Source organism: Pelophylax lessonae (genome assembly GCF_965119305.1).
Source record: "Pelophylax lessonae genome assembly, chromosome: 1".
Classification (NCBI taxonomy): domain Eukaryota; kingdom Metazoa; phylum Chordata; class Amphibia; order Anura; family Ranidae; genus Pelophylax; species Pelophylax lessonae.
Window position 1 is genome coordinate 463,651,483 of NC_138768.1, and position 25,906 is coordinate 463,677,388.

Sequence of the window (25,906 nt, forward strand, 5' to 3'; positions counted from 1 at the left end):
TTTTGCTGCAACCTGAAAGAGAAACCCATAATGAGCTAGTATGCATCGCATACTAGCTCATTATGAAATACTTACCTAAGAACGAGCCCCCGCCGTGCCGCCCGCTCACCTGTATGACGGGCGACATGTCCAGTTGCCCGTCTTCCGGGATCGCAGCATCCGGCCATCTGATTGGCCGGAGCCGCGGTGACGTCACTCCCGCGCACGCGCGTGGGAGCCGACGGTCACGGCACAGGGCTCTGAAGAAACGGCACCAGTGGCCGTTCCTTCAGAGCGCATGCGCCAGTGACGTCACTGGCTGCATGTAAGGTAAATATCTCCTAAACGGTACATGTTTAGGAGATATTTACAGTACCTATAGGTAAGCCTCATCATAGGCTTACCTATAGGGAAAAGTGTCAGAGGAGGGTTTACTTCCTTTTTAACCAAACACCAGTGCTGTCTCATATGGTAAAAGGGAATAGGTTTCCTACCCAGAAGTATTAGGCATTTTATTTTCTCCTGGCAACTGGACAGAGCAGTAGCCGAACATGAGAATGGTTTGTGCTACTAAGGAGCAGGTATGAGCTAAGGCATGTTTAGATCCTAGTCTGAACCCACCTGAGCTATCCCACCAGGAAGCTGTCACTGCATGAAGCCAATCCTAAGTTATCAAGGCAACTGCATGCCCATTAGGTGGCTTGGTCCTGCCACTGTCCATTAAGAATGCCTCAGTAGCAGGGGGGATGACAAGTGGTGGCAGTAAAAAGTAATCCTAAATCAGATATGGGCACAGAAAATGTTTTTATGTCAAATAATAGCAATCATAGGCATATTGTATTAATTGTAATTTTGCAGAATTTCAAGTTTATAATAGAATTCTTGGTCATTTTAAGTTCAGCCCTGGAGTCATTGATCGCAAGGGTAAATGAAAAGGTTGGTTTATCACACCGATCACATACACTCACTATACAAACCAGGACGAAGACCACTATGGCTTGTGATTTTCAATAATGTCCGCTTTGCCTTTCTTTTGAGCTAATTACAGCATGTGTGTCATTGGATATTTCAGCCTTGTTATTAGCTTATTGGGCAATAAGCAAAGTGTGGTTACCCACAGAAACTAATCAGAAATGTGTTTTTTTTTTTTTCCCAGTAGCCTGACTACACAAAGATGTTACAGTCTGAAATGTGATTAGATAAGTAGGTGACATCAACTAAAAGTTTTCGTATTCTTTAATCTTTTTTAAAGTAGCAGCTGACATATTTTGAAGGTGAAAGCTGAAGGGTTGTCATACTTATACTTTCTTAACTGAGTCAATGACCCAGAACCAGTGCAAGGATAAGGAGGAGGGAAGAGGGGGTATGTGCCCTGGTCACAATGTTATTATGTCGGGGTGGGGGGCACACAGGGAGCTTACAGCTGCTCCTTTCTTCGGCTATCTGATAAACAGGAGTGATAGGCAGTGTCACCTCTGTCAAAGAAAACTGCTGTCCATGTCTGGCAGTCTCTACAGCTGCTGATTCTGTTCTGTCCTCCCTTCGATATTCTCCTACTGTGGGTGAAAAACAGCAGAGCACCCACTGAGAACCCACTTCTTTCTCAATCCAGATGTTCTGCCTCCAGCATACCACACTGTGAGTCCTCTGGCCTGTTCCTTTCACTAACCCATTCTCTCTACTGGTGCAGTAGTTTAGCCTAGCCAGGAAAAAAAAAAACTGTCCACCCAGGCTGGATCAATAGAGAGCAGAGCCATGTAAGCACTCCCAGTGGTAGGCAACATAGGCTTAATGCTGCAGGGAAGCTGTCTAGGCTTATGGCCCGTACACACGATCCGAAAATCGGACGAAAAATAACGCTTGTGAAAAGATCGGACGATAATCTGATCGTTAGTACACAGCTTACGAGAGGCGATCACGACAGTTCACCCGATATTATCCGGTCGTGCAAGCATAAACATTTTGATCGTATTATAACACATCGTACGATAATCGTATTATCAGTATGTTGTTCGTCCGAAAAAAATGGTGAGCAGTAGACAGCGCATGAGCAGTAGACATCATTTCCCCTCACACGCTACAACGTGGTTACGCATACCGGAAGCTTTTGAATAATCGTCCGAGAAAATTCGTATCGTAAGTAACCTCTCCCATTTGCGAATATAATTGAGAGTTCCTAGCAACCAAACAAAAACGGATGGAACGTTGTCCGATTTTCGGATCGTGTGTACTGGGCATTAGGCTGGTCATAGATGGTTAGTTTTTCTTCATTCAGTCACTAAGCTTAACAAAAAAACAAAACAGATCCATCCATCCACACAAGTGCGGTGGATGGAGGAAAACCCCCTGCCGTGACATTGTATTCTGACAGTTGCTTCTGCTGCTGTCTGAATATATTGCTCAGTAGCTGCAGTCGACTGGCCACAGCCGCTAATCGACAAAGGTTTTCCAGTGTGTCCGTTTGACAGAAGTCTAACGCTTGACTTCTGTTGAACGGAGAGGGATACACACAGATTAAAAATTGACACCACTGCGGCAGGGGTATTCTTTTCTACTACTAAAGCCACCAATGCAGATGCATTTTTTCCTTCCAGTGACACCATTGACACAGAAATATTTTTTCTATTCAGTTACACCATTGACTCAAGGACATTTCTTTTTTTTTTTTTTTTTGCAGTGACACCATTGACACAAGGGCACTTTTGTATTTTAAAGCAGGCCAGTAATAGTAACTCCCATGTTTTTTTTTTTTTAAGTACTTATTAAGAACTCTAAGAATATTTTGAAGCTTGTTTAATTTCACATTAAACTACTCTGAAAAGAAAAGGGGGATCTTGCTGCAAGTGCATTGGTCTATAAGCATAAGGAAAGGTATTTTCTTTTGACATCTGTATTTTGGATATATTCCTCAAAAAGTGTTACAACATATCAAACTGTAACAATCAGCCTGCAGCCCCTGCTCAGTACAACAGCTGCACACACAATCAGGTGTGCTTCAATGGACTTCTAAACATGCAGTCAGTGTCTGCTAGCTGAAAAAAAAACATCTATGGCCAGCCTTACTACTTGTCTGTTCATGCTCTCAGGATTTCTCCTGGATTTCCTTGAACTATGATTGTACCCTATGATGCAAACTCAAAAAAGCAATCACCTGAAAGCATGCAGATTCTCAGATGCATCTCTTGCTTACCTACTACTGGTACATGCACAAGTTCCAACACTCACAGTCAGTCGTGAAAGCCTCACTGTACTAACTATGCAAAGTTAGTACAACAATCTCCCTGCTTTGCTACTGTGTTCTGACAGGGGGGACACAGGGACACCCTACTCCCCCCCCCCCCCCATCACCGGAACACACAGGTCAGCTCTCGTCGCAACCAATGGCTGCTGGTTTTCAGCATGCTCGTTTGACAGAAGCCGGTCGTGAGATGGGCTTCTGTTGGACAAGGACCTGTACACATGGGCCAAATATCAGACGGTTTCTACTGTACTGGCTGATTGTATGGGGCTTTAATCTGCATTTTTTCACATAGATTATTTTGTAATAGGATACACAATTGTTATGAAGTTACAGGAATATAGAGATGAAAGCTTGTTCAGAAAGTTCCATCTTTTGGACCCACACACAGCTGCAACATGACCTGTTCATCTTTCATAAAACATCCATAGAGCAAGGAAGCCATATTGATCACAAGATTTGACCCATTGGTCAGCCAAGCCCATCAGTTTCTGTCAATTTCTGTGCATGATAACTGTTCACATAGGTAAATACTTGAATGGAGGTGCACCAATGTCCAAGATACAATTCCTCTATGTTTGTGCAGGTGGCAGATAAATAAAGAAGCAAATTAGGATTTTTGGCAATGGCGGTCATACAATTCCAAACTCTTTAAGATACTTTCGGAGTACATCTTCCTTTGTGGTTTCAAACACTCTTTGGATGTTTTTAGTTTCCGTAGCGCAGGTCTCGTGGATATAAAGTGTACGCTCTGCATCTTTCTTATCCTTTTCTGAAATATCTTGTGGCTTTGTTTTATTAAAGATATCTTTGTAGTAATCCCTGATATACTGTGTAGCAGCTTGGGCATCCTGACGAGGGCCTAGAGATAAAAAGAGGAAGTTATACAACCTGTAGTTGTAGTTCAGCTTTATAACATATCTAAACTCAAGAACAAAAATGTATTATATTGTATCTTACCAGTCCTTAGATGTGTTGGATGCATTTTTTTTTTCAGGCCAAGTACATTTTCTGCAAATACAGAAAATGCTTGGTAATTTTGCCATAATCGTGCATGCTCCCTCCCGAGCCCCACTCTGTGTGTCTATAAGACACCCACCCCATTCTCGCCTAACTAGCTCTGAGCCAATGAGAAGGCAGAGAGCCAAAACAGCAGCGACTCTTATGTACATCGCTGTATCGAGATCAGGCTCAGATAAGAAAAAGGGGGGCTGGGTGGGAGCTGCATACAGAGGCTTTTTTACCTTCATGTATAGAATGCATGAAGGTAAAAAACCTTCAGCCTTTACAACTTTTTTAAGAGTTGTGGCAGAACAGGAAACCCATCATACCATGCCGTTCCTGTGGGGGTAGTGCTACATTTTAAATAACTATTTTAATTAGGAGAACACAATAAAAAACAGTCTTTTACCCTAAATTCAGTGTTTTTTTTTTGTATATTTGCATACCACAAATCTTCATCATACTTGTTTTTCATTGTTAAATAATATTTCAGTTCTATATTGAGAAGCTATTCACTGCTATTTTTAAATGGAATTGCTTATTTTGCATGTCTTGTGAGTCTTTGAGAAGCATACAGAATCCCTCTCACAAACTCACTGAACACTTATAAACTGCTTAACAAATGTCTAGGAAATGCAAGGCTTTATTAAAGTGGTAGTAAACGCAGTTTTACCACTTGTACCTACAGGTAGGCCTATAATAAGGCTTACCTGTAGGTACTGTGAATATCTCCTAAACTTTCACTGTTTAGGACTATTAGGAGATATTCACACTGCATGCAGCCGGTGACGTCACTGGTGCATGCGCTCTAAAGGTCTGGCATACCGTGCCGGACCTGCAGAGCCGGTGCCATAAATGGTGTCTTCCAGGTGCTTGCAATGGAGTAACTTCATCGTTCCCCCGGCCACTTATGTAGCTGGAGGCCACAAATCCAGAAGAAAGACTGGGTGAAGATGGAAGTCTCGTCAGTGGCGACAGTGTGCCACTGGAGGGCTTTGTTTTAGGTGTAGCACCCTCCTAGGTAGGTACTAGGAAAAGCATAGTTTTTGCTCTGCCTGCTTATCAGGGGAGTCTGATCAATAGTTAGGCCTGTTACATGTGTCTTTGTGGGATTCATTTGGTCTGAGGGAGTGTCCCCACTGTATCAAATAAGAAAGCCGGTTGGACAGTGGAGGAAACCCAGCCAATGACACACAGGCTTTTCTGGCTGTCCCAGTGGGTTGGCACAACAGTGGTGCATCCTGGGATAGGTCATAAAAGCCAAGGGCACATGTGACAGGAAGTCTTTGGGCGGGAAGCCAGGTCCCAGGAGGAGGGTGACGGCTGTAAATGTGAAAAATGAACAAAGCATAACCTTTTATAGTATGTACTTGCCTCATTTCACAGAACCAAGTGTTATTTCTATCTGCACTTTCTTCCTTTTGCCATCTGCATGACTCACTCACACCTCACTGTAGGTCAAGCCAACTCCACAACATCCCAGGTGACAGCCTGCTCACCCTCCAGCACACAGCAGGTGACAGCATCAGCTGTTTGTTTCTCTATGGGCCTGTGTAAAGGAAGTGTGCCCCTTCCCTCCACTTGGCTCTCAGATTACAGGGAGCTCTGTGCTTTAGCTGTGCAATGTGTGTGACATCAAATCCCTGCTTTTTGCTGCTAAGAAAAGTCCTTTGATCTGTGTACTTTTCACTGATGTAGCAGAGAGAGGGCTGCTGATAAACAGGTACACCTATGTAGGAGAATTGAATTCATATCTTTATATCACCTGAGGCTAGTCCCTTTGCTGCATATACAGTATGTAAGGTTTTACAACCCTTTAGTTAAAGCCTTGAAAGCCATAGATAGTCTATTGATGTTGCCTCCTATAAATTTCCTTTTTTGTGCACTTGGTTTACTGTATTTTGCTACCACCATTTTTATCTTGTTTTTGCTTTTGTGTATGGTATCGGATTTATCACTGTTATTGTTGTAATTTTTAGAATTATACTTCATTTGCAGGGCTTGTATATGCTGTAATAAATCCCTTTGAATTATTACTGGTGTGTCTGTGAGTGTTGGGCTCAGTTCAGGGCAGTTGGCCACAGGGACCGGCAGGAGAACCCAACATCTCAGCACTTCACTAACAAACTTTGAATGGAATGGGGAAGGGAGGAATGTTCTGAAAGACCGAAAGCTGCTAATCAAACCGGTTCTTTTCTGCAAAAGTACCAGTCTCTAGGCCAAAGAGATAAGGAAACATTTAGTACACTTGTGTGTGTCAAGTACTCATTACAGTGGAGTGGCTCTTTCATCAAATTTTGGATTATCAAGAGTTCATAAATTACATCACTTTTCCACAAAGTCACCTTCTTTGCGATGCATTTTTAGCGTTGTACTAACTTTTTTTTTCAATCTTTATTTTTTCCATTTAATAACAAACAAGAATACACGGTAATACATTTAAAATCTCCTCACTTACTATACATATTTCCTCTGTTACCCTTCCCCCCATCCCCTCTTACTCCCTCCCCTCCCAACCTATTTTTTGCCACACGCTTTTCCATTTCCACTATTTACCTGATCCAGCACAATTTTCTGTACAATTTTCTTTAGATTTACCTTCAATTATGTAGTACAAAGGCGTGCCTAATTGGATACAATTGAAAGTGTTATTTAGTTTTGACCTCATATTATATGGTTTTTGGTAAATCTAACAGAAAATTGTACAAGACAATTGAACATGTATGGCCAGCCTAACCCTCCTACTACTTCTGTTCTCTCCATAATTCTGTGTATTTCCTTGTTTTTTTTAAATGTAGCCCTACCCCCAGAGGGGTTTCTGAGTGTGTTCACATCCTCCTCACTTCTTTGGCCCTGAGCACTTTCCAACCCACTTGACACCATAGGATCGGACATGTTGAGTGAATAGACACAGCCAAGTTTAAATAAAAGACCAGTTTTACTGTCTTTAGGAAAAGAGAATAAACAGTTGAAACTTCAATATAACAAGGAGTACAAAAGTCCAAGAATAACAGAGAGATCCTGAATCCTCAAACCCAAAATTATCTAGGATTCAGCACTCAGGATCTGATATTACAAAATGGTAAATAAACATGCGTGTTATGAAATATTGCAAGAGGATTGATGTATCAATTGCTCATCAATAAACCATTCCTCAACTGAAGTGTGAGAGCGACCACAGGAATATATTCAATGCAATATTGAACAGTACTACTGCCAATCTAACTTCTATCAGTGACTCTATCTACCTACTGCTATGCAGCCTATCAGAGTGCACTCCCACAGGGGGCCCCCTTTTATTATGAATTGCGTGAGTCTCCTTGTTGAGCAAGGCCTTGCTAGTCTTCGCCGGCAAAAAATCTCGAATCACTCAAGGAATGACATTTGTAATCCACTGTAAGGGCAATTTGTAATCCACTGTAAGGGCAAAGTTCAATTGTAATCCAAACTGGGAAGGAGCTTAGGCTTCTGAACTCAGTCAAGTTGATGTACAATCTGGAAACTGAAAGTGTAAAGTGAGGCCTTTTGGTCTGCCGCGTATCACTCAGCACTAAAATGTCCGATGGCAATTGTTATATGTATATCAAGGCAGCTCTCTGTCCAACTAAACTGCCTCACAGGCCTTCTCTGACTTTGTCTAGTAAATCACTGTGTTTACTTCCACTTGGATTTCTCTCACCCGATATGATGGGGATCCGCGTCCCCCCTGTCCTCCGCACCAGAGTCCGGCACTCCTCATAAGCACCCGCAGTCTCTCTGAGTGTCTCTCCTCTCGGTCTACCCCCGAGCTCTGTCACAAACGCCGCTCTCTCTCGGACGTCCTTCCGCTAGGCCTCCGGCCTACTCTCTCAGTCGAGTCATTCATAGTTTCCACTTTCCTCGCAACTACATTCCCCACAATCCATTGTACCATCACTTCACAGAAGCCCCAACATTAAAGAGATAGAACAGCACCGAACAGGCTAGAATGAATTCTTTATCCAGGATACATAAATTTTACTAATTTTTCCCAGGTGGTATTAAACCTCTCAAATTGTCCCTCTTCACAACTACTCAGATACTCCATTTCATATATATATATATATATATTCACTTCTTTTAAACCACTTTTTTTATCATGGGGCTTTCTGGTTCTCACCATTTTTTTGGTATGGCCCCCTTTGTGGCGTTCATCAAGTATGGCACTACTGTTTTCCTGTACTGCCCTATTGTGTTGTTTGTCTTATGAAAAAGGCATGCCCATGGGTCGTCAGCAATCTCTATGTCGGTGATCTCTTATAAATATTGCCACACACTCTGCCAGTACTCCCTTATCTTTGGGCACTCCCACCATATATGCCCCATTGTACACCCTCTCCAACACAGTGAAGACTTTTCTGACTGACTCTCACGGGGTTATGTACCATGTGGCCAAACATTTATAATTCAATTCGATCAAGTTTATATCTGCCGCTACTTCATGAACAGCTCTCAATACTTTATCTAGTTGTTGTTCCTCTGACCGTGATCCTACATCTTTTTCCCATTTTTCAATGTATGGCGGCATTCTTGGCTCCGCTATCTCCGTTAAAATCTTATATATCTGAGACATGCAGTGTTATAATTTCAACTGCGAATTGCACAATCATTCGAATGGAAAAAGTTCCTATTCTGACCTAATAGGCTGAGGTAGTGTTGTTACAGAATGTCTTACCTGTAAATACCGCCATTCGTTGAAAATCAATAATTCCTTTTTGTGTTTCAAATCATCATATGAAAGTAACTTCCCCTTTTCCATTATATTTTTTAACTGTGCATTTTTGTCTACTATCAAATCCCCAAATTGTGTATATTTTCCCGGTAAAAAATAATTTGTCCCCATGAGTGAAATGAATGGTGAGTTATAATCCCATTTTAGTTGTCTATATATAGAATCCCAAACCTTAAACAAATTTCTAGTCAATTTGTGAATATTTACATCTAATTTTCTATATTTATGTGGAACCCAAATATTATCTCTTAACCGTGTTTTACTCAATGTTTTTTCAATGTACATCCATGCCTTATCGCTGTTTATTATTGTCCACTCTGCCCATCGTGATAGTACAGTGGCATTATAATATCCTTTAAAATCTGATGCTCCTACCCCATCCTGTGCTTTATTTTTAGTTAGTATTGAGAGCTGTATTCTCGGTTACTTATTTTGCCATATTACCTTGTTTATCATTATATTTAGTGTTTTAAAATACTCTACCTCTATGGGATTGATATTGGTAGCATCTGAAACTTGTACAGGATTTTCGGCAATATCACCATTTTTACCAGGGTAATCTGTCCCAACCATGAGAGTGGGTTCCTTGTTATTTTTTTTCAACTTTATTTAGTTCAAAAGTGGTATATAATTTGCTTAGTATAGATTATTTAGAGATTATGTTAATTTTATCCCCAGATATTTTAGGTCTTTTTTCCTCCAGCTGAATGGAAATTCTTTTTGTAAGGCTAACTTTTCTTTTTTGTTCATTCTTATATTTAAGGTTTCGGATTTCATAGGATTCATTTTTAAGTTTGAAAGATTACCATATCTTTTTATTTATTTTATTAAATTTGGTAATGTAATTCTAGGTTTACATATATAGAACAACATATCATCAGCGCATGGCGCTACTTAGTATTCTACTTCTCCTATCTTTACCCCTTCTATGTCACTGCTGTTCCATATGGTAGTCAATAATGGCTCCAATGATAACGCAAATAATAGGGGGGAGAGCAGGCATCCCTGTCTTGTTCCATTGTACATCTCGATTGTGCATACAGGGTGCCATTTACCTTAACCTAAGCAGTTGGTTGCTTATATAATGTTTTAAGCCACTGGATCATCTTGGGGCCCAACCCCACTGCTTCTATTGTACTGAACATAAATCCCCAATCTACCCTGTCAAATGCTTTTTCAGCATCTATTGACAGAATTAGTGCTGGGGATCTATTTCCATCCACTTTTTGCATTAGGAGCACAGTTCTTACTCCTTTATCCTTTCCTTCTCTTTCCAGTATAAATCCTGTTTGATCTTCATGAATCCATTCAGGCATTAACTCTTTTAGTCTACTGGCCAATATTTTTTCATATAATTTTGTATCTGCATTTAATATTGCTATAGGTCTGTAGCTAGAACACACAGTTGTGTCCTTTCCCTCTTTAGGTATTATATATTTACTTCGCCTAACCCATTTATATAAGAACGAAATTTGAGGAATAATAGATCTTTAAAAATGTTATAATAGTGAATTGTGAGCCAATCGGGTCCTGGACTCTTCCCTGTTGCTGTGTTTTTTAATGCTAGCTCAATTTCTTCTTTCATTATTGGTTCTTCTAATGTTTGCAGCTTTTCCGCTGATACTCTAGGTAGATTTGCCTCCCTAATATACTGTATTTTTTATTTTTTTTATTATTTCTGTTTCCTGGGATCCTTTTAATCTTACGGAGTATAAGGAACTATAATCATTTTAAAAAACTTCTGCAATTTTTTATGTTGAATAAACCATCTCCCCATTTTTATTTTTTATTTTCCCTATAAAGTTCATTGATTTTTTTTTAAAGATCTTGCAAGATATTTTCCAGGTTTATTTTGCCATTTATATCTGTTTGGCCACTCTTTTAAATACTTTTCTTGTTTCTTGCACCAAGGCCTGTTGTTTTCCTACATCTGTTTCTTGCACCAAGGCCTGTTGTTTTCCTACATCTGTTTTTTTTTTTTTGTGTATTTGTTCAGGCTCATATATTTCTGAGAATAATTTTCTCTTGTTGCTTATCCTTTCCTTTTTCTTTTTTGCACCTGTAACAATCAGGATTCCCCTTATGTAAGCCTTATGTGCCTCCCAAATTGTGGTATCTGATATCCCTGGCATTTCATTAAACAAGAAATATTGTTGTAATTCTTCCTTGCTTTTTTTTTTTTTTTCTAGCTCTTTCTCTTGTAAAAAATCTTCAATCTTCTTTAATTTCCAACTACTTATTCTATTTTGGGTTTCCAGTATCTTTATTTCCATTATACCTTGTGCCTGGTCTGATATGGATAATATTTCAATGGATGTTTAACTACTAAATCTAGCTGTTTATGATCTATCATAATATAATCCAGTCTAGAATACATCCCATGCACTGGTGACTAGAATGTATAGTCCTTGACACCTGGGTGTTGTACCCTCCATGCATCTACCAACTGTGCTTGATATAGTTTTTTCTTCACTTTTCGCAGTTGATAGCTATTTTTCCCCAGTGCATGTGATGTACTATCTATTTGTGGGTTCATCCAGAAACTGAAATCTGCAGCCAGTATCACTATACCCTATTGCTACTCCTTTTGCTCGTTTAGTTGTGGAGTCTCCATAGTACATAATCGGGTAATCTTTTGAGTACAATCTGATATTCGTATCATTAGTTAGATGTGTTTCCTGTAAAAAAAATTATACTTCCAGAGCATTGTTTAATTTCCTTGAGTACCTTGTGTCTCTTTGTTGGGGTATTTAATCCTCGTACATTATATGTAAAGATATTTATTGACATGATATTCTCTCCCCTTCTCCTATCCTTCTTCTTTTCCCCTCATCACTCCATCCACATTCTTTTCTATTCAAGTCCCTGGGCTCATATGCATCCACATCTTAAGGTAAAGGAGAGTGGTTTGAGAACGAGAGAGTATATTGCTAGAAGAGAAGCTTTTATGCTTGTGGCAAGAAAAAAAAGTTCTGTATCCTCCACTCTTATCAGTAGCTCACTTAAATCGCTATGTAGTGCGGCCATGTCTGTCTTCAAAGATAGTTCTAATTTAGCAAACATGTTCACTATTTCCGATGTTGTAGTCAGGTGGGCTTTGTAATCACTTTCCATGTCTAGATCTATTTTTGACTGATTGGGGGTATTCTCTACTAGAGTCTTTTCTTGTACGCTCTTGTTGCTTCCTGTTGTTTGTTTCCCTCGAGCCCCCATTTGACTTTCTGTTGCCGGTCTTTCCAAGTTCCCTTCTTGTGACATATATTTCTTTATGGTCCCAGGGCTGACATTGACTCTAGGTGATTTTACTGTTCTACCCCCTCTCCCAGATTTACCCCTCATCTTGAAATCTTCTTTACTTCTGATTCACTTCCGCAAGTATATTCCACACCTGTTCGCTGTTTTTTCTCTTTATTTCCTAAGGAAATCTCTACCTTCATCCACTTTTTTTTTCTTTTTTTTTCGCTTCTTAATTAGGATGTAACTGTTGTGGGTGTGATTGCAGATGTTAGCACTGTTTGACAGTTAAAGATTTCATGCAAATAAAAAAAAAAATCAATCATGAGGGGTATCTCACCACACCTGATGCTGCTTATGGGGGTGCATATTTTTCTTTTCCTTTTCTTTCTTCCCTCCTTGCTTCCTCTTTCTTTGTTTTTCCTCTTTTCCACTTTAGACCTTTAATATGTTCTGCTGTCAGTGCATAGCCCCTTTATAAAAGTCCTTTCCTGTTGTCACCTTTTTCCACCATTTATTATTATTGGACTTCTTCTTTGGTTTGCCTAAGCTATCTTAGGGCTAGATTATTGCCCTTGTCTTTAATTGTTGCTGCCCCTTTAGTCTTCAGTCCTTCAGCTCCCCAGGACTGTGAGGATCGGCTGGGCCCCACCGAATCCCTGTGAATGAGTCCACAGGGTACCTCCGAGTGCTTCCAAGCACAACCACTTTACACCACGTTCTGTCGTTCCAGTGCTGCTGAATGCAGCCGACCTCTGCCGAATCTCACAACTCCGTTGGAGATGCGGCTGCTGATCTACTCGGATCCTGCTCCGGTTTGCGGCTCCATCTCCACCAGTTCATGACATGACTCTCCCTCCAGGATCTGTCAGGACTGGGCACCTCAGGCAGCTCTCCGATCCCCATCTCCGCTCTAGCCACTTATCCCAGGCTGACCTTAGACACAAGAATCTCGAGATACAGGAAAGTGGGAAGGCTCTAAGACACTTCCTTTAGGTGAGGAGATGCTCTCTGGCGTGCTTAGTCCCAACCCGATACTGGCACCATTGCTAGGCTCCTCCCCCTCCCCTGGCTTTCCCTGTACTAATTTTTTAATGCCATTGGAAAAACTCCTCCCGCACTCACTGTTTCCAACAAAAATATAAAAGTGTGGAAACTTGAAAATATTGAAGGTATCATGAACACAAATGGTTAAACAATCCGTAAAGAAATTTTTTTTATAATTCTGCAATGTTGCAGGAAATCTATATGGTCAGTAGATACTGTATAAGAAAGGGTGAAGTACAGTTTTTTTTACAATAATCTTTTCATGCGTATACTGCTCATAAGCTAGTGTGTGTTTTAACCTGCAGTGCAGAACTTTACTCGTTTTTTTTCTAGCTCCTAAATTGTATTGTTTTGCGACACATCGCATTTAGCTGCATTACAGCCCATTGGAACATGCTGCGCTGTACTGAAAAATTCTACTTTTTAAGCACACACCAATGCAGCATATTGGTGTGAACTGAAGCAAAAGGGCTGTGCCGCTACTCCAGTAGGAGCAGCAGGATTACGCTCCAGGTCTTCCCCACAAGCAGGCATACAGGCTTATTCAGACGTTTCTTCAAAAACCAGTCTAGGGGTGTTGTTTTTATTTTTTGAAAACTTAGAAAGGGTTAAGGGTAGTGTAGTTAGGGGTGGGGTTAACACATATCATCTAGAAACTGCTCAAGTTCTCTAGATGCATGGGGAGCTATTAGACCAGACTGGCAGCAGCTGAGCACACTGAGCAGACCTAACTAAATAATCACAGCTTCACAGTGTACAAACAATGCTTTTTCCTAACAAACATTACAGCCACACTAACTGCAGTGTGGCAGTTCAATTTACCTATCAAAACACACACGTATTCGAACTATCTAATTCCTAGCACCTATCTAGGAGGGTGCTACACCACCTAAAGCAAATCACTTCGTTTTTGCATCAGGACTGCCTTGAGCAATGCAAACCAACACTGCTAGTGTAAATGGACCCCTCAAATTATGATAAAAAATATGCTATTTGGTGAAACATAGACCTTTAGGTCTTATTCAGCCAGGCACTGGGACCCATACAGCAAGAATGAGGTGGTTGTGTATACGACTGGAGCTGTCTGGAGCTGTACGCAAGCAGCCAATGTAAGTAAATGCAGATGCAGCAGCTGTACAGACACAGCCCCATGCACTCCACAAATCTGGCCTTTATGGGAGTATGGCAAGAAGAAAGCCTTGTTTGCAATTTGCGAGTAGCCATGTGGGGGACACAAAACATGTGGAAGAAGGTGCTCTGGTCAGATGAGACCAAAATTAAACTTTTTGGCCTAAAAGCAAAACGCTATGTGTGGTAGAAAACTAACACTACACATCACACTGAACACACCATCCCCACCGTGAAACATGGTGGTTGCAGCATCATGTGGGAATGCTTTTCTTCAGCAGGAGCAGGGAAGCTGATGGGAAGATGGATGGAGCAAAATAGAGGGCAATCTAAGAAGAAAACCTGTTAGAGTCTGCAAAAAACTTGAGATTGGGATGGAGGTCCACCTTCCAGCAGGACAACGATCTTAAAGTTACAGCCAGACCTACAATGGAAGGGTTTAGATCAAAGCATATTCTTATGTTAGAATGGCCCAGTCAAAGTCTAAACCTAAATCCAATTGAGAATCTGTGGCAAGACTTGAAATTTGCTGTTCACAGATGCTTTCCATCCAAGCTGACAGAGCTTGAGCTACAGTCAGGTCCATAAATATTGGGATATCGACACAATTCTAATCTTTTTGGCTATATACACCACAACAACAAAATGAAACAAACAAGATGTGCTTTAACTGCAGACTTTCATCTCTAATTTGAGGGTATTTACATTCAAATCAGGAGAATGGCGTAGGAATTACAAGTTTGTAAATGTGCCTTCCACTTTTTAAGGGACCAAAAGTAATGGGACAGATTAACAATCATAAATCAAACTTTCACTTTTTAATACTTGGTTGCAAATCCTTTACAGTCAATTACAGCCTGAAGTCTGGAACGCATAGACCTCACCAGACACTGGGTTTCATCCCTGGTGATGCTCTGCTAGGCCTCTACTGCAACTGTCTTCAGTTCCTGCTTGTTCTTGGGCCATTTTCCCTTCAGTTTTGTCTTCAGCAAGTGAAATGCATGCTCAATCGGATTCAGGTTAGGTGATTGACTTGGCCATTGCATAACATTCCACTTCTTCCCCTTAAAAAACTCTTTGGTTGCTTTTGCAGTATGCTTAGGGTCATTGTCCATCTGCACTGTGAAGCGCCGTCCAATGAGTTCTGAAGCATTTGGCTGAATATGAGCAGATACTATTGCCTGAAACACTTCAGAATTCATCCTGTTGCTTTTGTCAGCAGTCACATCATCAATAAATACAAGAGAACCAGTTCCATTGGCAGCCATACATGCCCACGCCATGACACTACCACCACCATGCTTCACTGATGGAGGTGGTATGCTTTGGATCATGAACCATTCCTTTCCTTCTCGATACTCTTCTCTTTTCATCACTCTGGTACAAGTTGATCTTGGTCTCATCTGTCCATAGTATGTTGTTCCAGAACTGTGAAGGCTTTTTTAGATGTTGTTTGGCAAACTCTAATCTGGCCTTCCTGTTTTTGAGGCTCACCAATGGTTTACATCTTGTGGTGAACCCTCTGTATTCCCTTTGGTGAAGTGTTCTCTTGATTGTTGACTTTGACACACATACATCTACCTCCTGGAGAGTGTTCTTGATCTGGCCAACTGTTATGAAAGGTGTTTTCTTCACCAAGGAAAGAATCTTTGGTCATCCACCACAGTTGTTTTCCGTGGTCTTCCGGGTCTTTTGGTGTTGCTGAGCTCTCCGGTGCGTTCTTTCTTTTTAAGGATGTTACAAACAGTTAATTTGGCCCGACCTAGTGTTATTGCTAGCTCTCTGATGGGTTTGTTTTGTTTTTTCAGCCTAATGATGGCTTGCTTCACCAATAGTGACAGCTCTTTGGATCTCATATTGAGAGTTGACAGCAACAGATTCCAAATGCAAATAGCACACTTGAAATTAACTCTGGACCTTTTATCTGCTCCTTGTAAATGGGATAATAAAGGAATAACACACACCTGGCCATGGGACAGCTGAGCAGCCAATTGTCCCAATACTTTTGGTCCCTTAACCACTTGCCGACCGCCGCACGAGACAGCAAAGTGACGTAACGGTACATCGACGTACCACGAACCTCTAGGGGGCAAGCACGCCCCGCCGGAGGCGCACTCCCGCCCCCGCTCGTTCCTTTACATCCCGTGCGAGTGACCGGCGGCTCCGATGTCCGCCGGCCACTCGCGATCTACCGCTGGAGAGGGAGAAAGGCAGACGGCTGATGTAAACACAGCCGTCTGTCATTCTCCCTGATGTAACTGCAGAGACTATATGATCCTGCTATGTAGGATCGTATGTCTCTGTGGTTACACCACAAGCCACGCCCCCCACAGTTAGAATCACGCCCCTAGGGACTCATTTAACCCACTGATCACAAATAAAGTTAACCCCTTCCCTGCCAGTGTAATTTTTACAGTAACAGTGCATATGTATAGCACTGATTACTGTAGTAATGTCACTGGTACCCCCAAAAGTGTCAAAAATGTCAGTCAAGGGTCCGATCTGTCCACCGTAATGTCGCAGTCCAGCAAAAAAAATCGCAGATTGCCGCCATTACTAGTTAAAAAAAAAAAAAGACAATAAAAATTACATAAATCTTTCCCGTAGTTAGTAAACGCAATAACTTTTGCGCAAACTAATCCAAAAATGCTTATTGCAACATTTTTTACCAAAAATATGTAGCAAAAAACAAATTGGCCTACAATGTTAAAAAATTTTGATTTTTACATTTTTTGGGGGTAAATTTCATATAAAAAATGTGAAAAATTTTATTTTTTCAAAATTGTCGCTCTTTTTTTGTTTAAAAAAGTAAAAACTGCACAGGTGATCAAATAACACCAAAAGAAAGCTCTATTTGTGGGAAAAAAAGGACATCAATTTTATTTAGGTACAGCGTCGCACGACCACCCAGTTGTCCGGTAAAGTAACACAGTGCCGAATCGCAAAATATGGCCTGGTCTTTGAGCAGCCAAATTCTCCGGGGCTTAAGTGGTTAAATGTGGTTGAGGACTTTGTTGTACCCATATAGGACAGCAAAGTGTGTTTCTTTGTAAAGTTAAACTTACACTTTAAGTGCAGGTTATACATTGTGTACCAGAAGAAACTATTTAATGCTGTTTTTGTCTATAGTTATTTATCACTATACAGTAAAGTGTTTGTACGCACATTGCATTCTGTATAACTAAAGTACTTGCATGTTACTTGCGTTATGTGTTGTAAGCTAATAAATACAGTATTTTTCAAAGTTGACTGTTTGCTGCAGTGTCTTACAAAATCATTCTACAGAGCCTTGACAAAAGGTTATGACAAGAAGATGGTTACAAATGTAAAAATAGTCTTTGTATGAAAAATAAAATAATATTTTACGGGATTTTTAAAAAAGCCCACAAAATGACTTCCAATGGCGCAAAATACTTAAACATAGATTTTTCCATTTCTGTTCTATTCAGCATCTGCTGTAAATCCAGCTGTCTCGTTTTTTTTTTGTCTTAGAAACAATCAAAATCATCGATTGCTACAATCAACATATTTTCTGTTAAACAGACTTCAATTTTTGCTCTGTAAAAACACTTGGGACACAAATTAAAGCTAAAATTTATTAAAGTAGTTTCTTCATAGAAAATAATGAAATATGCTTGGGTGGAGAATCTTTCAGTTTTAAAAGTGCAGATTCCAAAATGGTGCTAACAGTACTGATGCTTCTAAAGCCTAGTACACACGCAACGATTATCAGCCGACTGATCGTCCGTCTTTTGTCCAGAGTGGTGTTTTGTTGGTTGGAATGTGCCTAGACTGCACACGAATTTTCTCGCCCGACAAAATTCTACTTCAGAAGTGATGTCATGTGTTGGTTTGCTTTCTTTGTGTTCTTTCTTCTCTGAGCATGCCCAGTCTTGCTCATAAGATTTTTCCCTGTCAAAATCTGTACTGACTGCACGAAAATCGGACGTGTTTTGACGGCGGACAAAAATTTTATAGCCTGCACACCAGATTTTTTTCGGCCGAAAAGTCGGAGTCGGTTGTCGGAAGCATCATACTAACAAGCCGAAAATCGGCAGATCGATCGTCGGACGAAAATTCCCTGCTGATTTTCGACGCGTGTGTACGAGGCTTTACACTGGGTGAAGTTGCTTAGTAATCATAGGATTGAGTCTATTGGTGGGGCTTGACATGCAATCTTGGAGGTAAGGGTATAAATCTAGCTTGAAAATAGGGGTTATGTAAGGAAGGAGGAAGAAAGAGATCCATCCTCCACAAGTGTCTTGCCAACATTTGTTGTAAGGATGTAGATGGAAAAAATTATGAAGCTTCTGGTGTGTTTTATACCACCTTCATAAATGCTTGTGGGCTGACTCCTGAATAGAGTTGACAAATGGAGGTAAGAATTTGTGTGCAACATTCAGAATGCAGTCATCAATGTGGTCATAATTATCTGGTGGTCATAGGGTCATTCACCCCTAAGTGCTTTGAAATAAGGATAGTCCCCTGGTTCAGAGTTCTGTTTAAGGGGCATAGATTTTAGGAAAATTGACATTTCCTTCTGTTGTTGAAGATATAAGCTCTATTTTGGAGGTAGGGCCACAAGGAATTTCTATTATTAGGGTGGATACATTAAATTCTGATCTTGTGAGGCATTCCCATGTCTATGAAATCCTTTATTAATCAAAGTCTAATTGAGGGTTCAGAAAGATGGAGCTGAATATGGTTACTAGGTGGAAAGTCTGGATTATTAGCCAGGGGATCAAGAGGCTGAGAAGAGTAGAAAAGTTACATTTCTAGACTACTGCTTCAAAGAAATCAAGGGATATAACTAAAATAAGATTTCTCGTTGGGGTAAAAGTGTGGGCCCGGAGGGTCTAAGAGAGAACAGCTATCAGGATATCCATGACATCTTTTTCAAACTTGACCCAATCTTTTTGTGATGAGTTGCACTTTCAACCAACTATCCACTGCAGTAGATTAGTAGTAGGATAAGCCTTGAAATTGGATACACTCACTCCACCTGTATATTTAAAAAGTGTGAGGAAGGACTGTTCAATATATTGTAACCACTGACACCAAGGGTGGGGGTTATTATTGTGGTCACTGATAGCAATGCTGGGAGTTACTATTGGCACTTTTCCACTGCAAGTACCGGCTCGCCTCTACTCGGCCCTGCTTGGCCCGGTTTGCTTTTCCACTGCTGGTACCACATGGTACGGTGTCGGAGCGGTTTGGTACGGTTTGGTATGGCTTGCTTTTCCACTAAAGTAGTACTAAAGCTAAGTGGGTGGGATAACAACGATTCTCTGACCAATCGGTGGCTAGTAGTGCCTGCATGCAAAGGATTGTGGGATATGGTACCGGTATGGTACCTCTTGGAACCACAATCGAGGTGGTACTGTTTTAGAGAGCCGTACCGTTCGGTTCCATGCAGTGGAAAAGCACAAAAGCGAGCCTAACCGTTCGGTTCCAGCAGTGGAAAAGTGCCATATGACAGATGGATAGAGCTTTTCTTACTCCCATTTTCTCTTCAGTGTGCATTACAGTACATTGGAAAAAATACAGCAGATCAAAATTGTTGGTGTGTTACTGTGTTAGAGCCTATTGTTTTTGAATAGGCCACCTAAATCGACATACTGGACCATGAAAACATGCTGCTATTGTGTGGCCCTCTTGAATGTTTTCAGTATTTTGGTGTGTAAATTGAGATCATACCTTGACTCAATGCTTTGTTTGGGGTGGCAGAACAAGAATCCCCGCTAGGTTATTGAGATGATGAGATGGGAAGATGTTTGCAGCCCAAATAAGGATAGCAGCCTATGGTGACAATGCTGTTTCTAAATAGATATAGTATGGTGAGTGAGTGGTGTCACCTTAGGAGAGGAAGTGTGTTATTGGCAAGTTCACCAGGTGAAAATAAAAGGGAAAAAAAAACTGAAAAGGCTGATGCAGCCACTACGTTTAAAGTGTCACTAAAGGCAATTTTTTTTTTTTTTTAGTTTTGGATGTGGGGAGGGATTAGAACTTGTCTGCTTTAATGCTGCCTGTGCCCCCGTTAGGGAAATTCTACCTCTCTATTTGCCCTGTTTACCGTTATCTTCAAAAGTGAAATTAAAAGAGAGAGTCCCAAATTTTGGATTGACATCTGAACAGGAATGGAGGGGAAATCTTCCAATGGGGACACTAGTTCTGGCAACCTTTGTGACACCTTGGTATTCCCTCACTTTGGAGAGAGATCTTGTCACTTCCTGTTTTGGCTACAGGACATGAAGGGAAGAAAAATCTCCGCAATGGGACACAGAAAAAAAAAATGATGGGGGTTATAATCCTTCTACTACTCTATCCAAAATGAAAAAAAGTTTTGCCTTTAGTGACACTTTAAAGACTGGTAAGCAACAAAATGTACAATTTTAGTTCTCGTGTTTAGATTCACTAAATTTCCAAAACTATTGGGGCACCTGCCTTTACACGCATATGAACTGGCATCCTAGTCTTAGTCCGTAGGGTTCAATATTGAGTTGACCCACCCTTTTCAGATATGACAGCTTCAACTCTTCTGGTAAGGCTTTCCCAAGGTTTAGGAGTGTGTCTATGGGAATGTTTGACCATTCTTCCAGAAGTGCATTTGTGAGGTAAGGCAATGATGTGGACGATAAGGCATGGATGAGCGAGTTTGGGGTGGAGGACTTTGTCTGGCCTGCACAGAGTCCTGACCTTAACCTGATAGAACACCTTTGAAAATAATTAGAGTGGAGACTGCAAGCCAGGTCTTCTTGTCCATATCAGTGCCTGACCTCACAAATGCACTTCTGGAAGAACGGTCAAACATTCCCATGGACACACTTCTAAACCTTGTGGACAGCCTTCCCAGAAGAGTTGAAGCTGTTATAGCTGCAAAGGGTGGGCCAACTCAATATTAAAACCTATGAACTAAGACTGGGATTAAAGCTCATGTGCGTGTAAAGGCAGGCATTCCAATACTTTTGGTAATATGGTGTATGCTTGGACAATGATGAATGTCTTCAGCTAGCTCTCACTTTTTCTCTTAAAATGTATCTTTTTGTGCAGCGTCACTCCCTGATATTGTATGGGAGAAGATTTAAGTGACTAAACCAACAATTTGTATTCAGCCCTGTTTTTTTTTTTTTTTTTTTTAGTTATTTCTCCTCTGCTTGACTCTTCACAGTAAATATTTTGTGGTTTTGTTAGTCCTTCCACATAACTTTTTCAGATAATCTAAGATTACACCACTGCTTGCTATCAGCACCCTCAAGACACACGTCTTTCATACCAAATTTATGCTGCCCTGCTGTTGTGATTTTCTGCATCTATTTTATACTAGCAGGATCTATTTGGTAGAATCAGAATGTTATTGTTCTTTTCTCACATTTTTCATATTAAACGAAGACAGTTTCTTTCAATACCCTATTATTTTGACATTGAAATGTACCTTTGAATTTGGGGAAGTATGTAGCCAAATCAGACATGTAGATCTTCTCAGCCAGCAAGTCAGTCTTGTTGAGAAAAAGGATAATAGGAGTCTCTTTAAACCAAGGAAGCGCCATTATTTGCTTGAAGAGTGCCAAGCTCTCTCTCATACGATTCTATGATGAAAAGATAGGGAATGTCAGAAAAAGCCTTCTATGCTGCATAACAAAATGGCAATTGATTTTTTGGAAAAAGTAGTACTTTTCTTTTCAGCATCTGAAAATCTGTATGTTTGGGTGCCAGACATTTTGGCACACGATCTTTAGACCCCATTCAGACTAGCGCGACAAGTCGCGGTCGCTCGCTCGCCATTGAGTAGTACAGGACCCGTTCTAATAGGAGCGACACAAGTCGCTCCAACTTAGAAAAAGGGTCCTGTACTACTTTGGGGCGACCTGGGAGCGACTTGCATAGACTTCCATTATGTGAAGTCCCTGCAAGTTGCGCTGCGACTTCACAGGTCGCCCCTCGAAGTCGGATCGCCTCAGTGTGAACCGGCTCTTAAAGTTTATGTCAATACAAAAATCTTTTCTCTAGTTTTGCAAAGAGTGGTGAAGGATAAGTACTCCTGCCAGGGTTTTACTACCAGCTGGGCTGTGTTAGAGAGAATTACTCTCATTTCCTGTGGCTGATGGTTTTATTAGACAGGAAGATTGGAAAATCATCATTTGAAACATAAATACAACAGAATAAAAATCAGACAGCGGTTCAAGCCTTCCCCTACTGTATAAAATAATTGTGTTTTTCCATCTGTTCTGCTAAGGAAAAGTTTTTATCACTTCTTGTCTAATAAAACATTGTCAGCAGTGAGGGGAAATCTCTCTAACAGAGCCTTGGGTAGCATTAAAAGCCTGACAAGGGTCTTAACCCTTCCCTAAAAATAAGAAAAAAGGGCTTCAGCTAGACATGCACTTTAATTAATTTTAAATATGTGGATTTACTGTATATATCTTGCCAGATGTTATTTTGGATACCCTCTTGTATTTTGTTAAAATAGTTTTTCCACAGACTACTTGGCTTTGTATTTTGTACCTACTTCCTTTTGAAAACTAATAAAAACTATTGAAATGGAAATTTATGGCTTTAACTCCATACATATCAACTCCTCATTCATATACAGGTAGAATACTTAGAAAGTATTGAAACCATTCGTTAATAACCAGTGTCATGATATAAAAGTCGTAATAAATATTTTTATTTTTCTCTTTTTCTCCACCCCTCCTTTTTTTTTTCCGATAGTATAGTTTGAGGGATAACGCACCAACCGTTTATACCATAGCTGTAGGTATAAATGAAGGTGTGCAAATTGGATTATTTGGAGTGATCCTTTTATTAGGATTTGTTATTTGAAGGTGTTTGCACTTCTTTCTGTATATAAAATAATACTAAAATAAAATAAAAATAAATAAATAAATAAATAAATAAAGCATTGAAACCATTAGATTAGCATAACTAGCATATTCAGAAGGAGGATAGCAAGGTAAGCAACTGCTGTGTCTGTGTTAAGCTCAACCTCAGCAGTGTTCCCCTGCTACTCCTTCCTCTGTTACAAACCCGATCAAAAGACTCAGTGTCGGCTGATGTCAGAGCTTAAAAGGAGCAGTGATGCCACACCCTCTAACTTGCGACAGTGCTGCGATCAAGCAATTGGTCCTGCATCTAGGTCTACACATCAGACAAAAATGAGGAACAACTAATGGAGAACAAGGGACTGGTCCCAAAAGAGTAAGTGTCCCTCCAAATGAGAGAGAGTTGGGAGTAAGGGCCTGTTCACACATGGTCCGACATGTTCTCTGACTTCCAGAGCATAGGTTGCATTACATGTCAAAATGAATGGTTCTCAAGAAGACCGTCTTAACTGTTCCCACTGTTCCATCATGCCCAGGGTGGTGATGTCACAAGGGGGAGGAGTTTCCACATGATGTCACCGGATAGCAACGCCCTATGGCTAAATAAGAACTAGCAGACACCATAGCTGACAAAGCCTGACATAACCGCGGGAGCCAGCAGCATCGTTTTTTTATTTTGAGCAAGTTGGTGGCGAAGGAAGAAGAAGAAGAAAAAGAAGATGAAATCGGCAAAGGGAGAAGACATCACCGGAGGGAGAAGACAGCAGGGGAGAAGACAGGAGTAAAAAGAATGGAGGAAGAAGACAGCGGGGAGAGAAGACCAGAGTAAGAAGACAAGAGAAAGAAGATAGCGGGGGGGGGAGATGACTGTAGGAAGAAGACAGCGGAGGGAGAAGACCAATGGAAGAAGATAGCAGAGGGAAAGACCGGAGAAAGAAGATACCTTGGAGCTACGACGGGGGGGGACATTCTTCAATTATTAAAGGCCTTTAAAAAACTCTCTCTTTGTTTTTTGTAACACTACACTTATTTTTTTGGGGTGAATGAGTAGGGGTAAAATGTACCCCACACATTCACATGGGGGGAGGAATCTTGGGGCCCTGTTGTTGAAAGGGGCTTCCAGATTCCGATAATCCCCTCGCCTGCAGAGTCCCGCAACCACTGCTCAGGGTTGTCAAGAAGAGGCCCTTGTCCCCATCAACATGGAGACAAGGTGCTTTCGGGTGCCACCCCATGTTGAGGGCATGTGCCCCCCCCCCCCCATTTCCTGACCTGCTGGACTGCATGCTCAGATAAGGGTCTGGTATGGATTTTGAAGGGGACCCGACACACTTTTTTTTTTTTTTTCAGTATTGGTGTGGGGTTCCCCCTGAATATCCATAGCAGACTCGAAGGGCCTGGTATGAATCTGGAGGGGGGGGGGGGGTGCTAATAATTTGGCATGAGGTTTCCTCTATACCAGAAGCAAAGGAATTGTTTTGATTGGTCAAAGGTCACAATCATTTCAAAGTCAGATCCCGTTCATTGAAGTCGCATGGAAGTCATGAAGTAGTAGGGCAAAGTCAAAAGTCGGACTACTTTTGTGTCGGATCAGTGTGAACATAGCCTAAAGCCTAAACACTTACCCTAAACCTCAGGTGAACCCTATTAGATGATAAATAGATACCAACACTGAATATGCTAGCAGATATGTGTGAAAAAATGTTTAGTTTCTGTTTATAGGTTGCCAAAAACCTGCAACAAAAGTTGTGCACCAAAACAGAATAATCAGATAAAAAGTTAAGAGATTGGCTGTCCCTTTTCTGAAACTACAAGAGAGGCTTCTAAAATTTAAAGTCACATTTTAACTCCGTTGTCCATTCATTTTTGTACTTTAAGCATTGTTGTATTTGTTTTAGGGAGTTTTGTGTCAATTTTGACACTTTTTTTCCATTTCTTGGTTTTTAAGGATCAACACATTTTTAATCTCTTGGATCTAAAAAGGGCATGAAAAAGGAAAAACTAATTTTGGGGGTCTGTGCCCTTTTAAAGAGCCACGCTTTTGAAAAAATGGCTTACAGCCTTTTTTTCAAAAGCTTTAGAAATTTAAATGTGCCCCACTCCCCACTCAAAGGATTAAATAAGGCTCCATTCACAACTGAGCGTATAGTTTTCAGGTTTTTTTGGTGTTTTTCAGGCATTTTTTGGGAAGATTTTTAGGCGTTATTTCTGTGTTTTTAAGGTGGTGTTTTCAGGCATTTTTTTGCAGGTGCTCCGGAAGAAAATTGTGATGCAAAGCATCTACCTCCTGCGTTTAGATACAAGGCTCCCACTTCACTCCTATCACGGGACTCCTACTTGGCATCCTCAATGGCTAGGCCTTGCTGCCCACTACGACCTGGGTGGTCGACCACAAGCTACAAACAAAAACAAAAAGAGGGCGCACTGGCCTAGCGCATTATCCCCAATAGGGCTTTATTAATATCAAGTTAAAATATAAATACTCACAAACATGGGTTGTAAGCCAGCATATCAGATACATATGACACAATCCATCAAATGACAGTTCACAGTCAAAATAATTGACGGCTAACGCGTTTCGAGGCTTCGCCTCTTCATCAGAGCCAGCCAGAGCCATTTTTTTGCAGGTGTTTGGAGGCAGGCATTGACATCTAACAAAAACTCTTGTAATCGGCCAAAAAAGAAGCTCTTTTTTGGGCTTTAGGTGTT

The 25,906-nt window shown here is 40.8% G+C and overlaps 1 protein-coding gene across 1 annotated transcript in view; it reads right to left on the bottom strand.

Annotated features, from left to right (window-relative positions):
- Positions 1 to 3,422: 3,422 nt before the first annotated feature.
- The window catches only part of GNA15 (G protein subunit alpha 15), a 148,499-nt gene continuing 126,015 nt past the window's right edge, over positions 3,423 to 25,906 (bottom strand). The window contains exons 6-7 of the mRNA XM_082259721.1: positions 21,811 to 21,964; positions 3,423 to 4,079 (exon numbers count right to left, since the gene is read on the bottom strand). Of these exons, the coding sequence (XP_082115847.1) occupies positions 3,850 to 4,079; positions 21,811 to 21,964 (384 nt within the window). The 3' untranslated portion in view covers positions 3,423 to 3,849. The remainder of the gene's footprint in view (positions 4,080 to 21,810; positions 21,965 to 25,906) is intronic.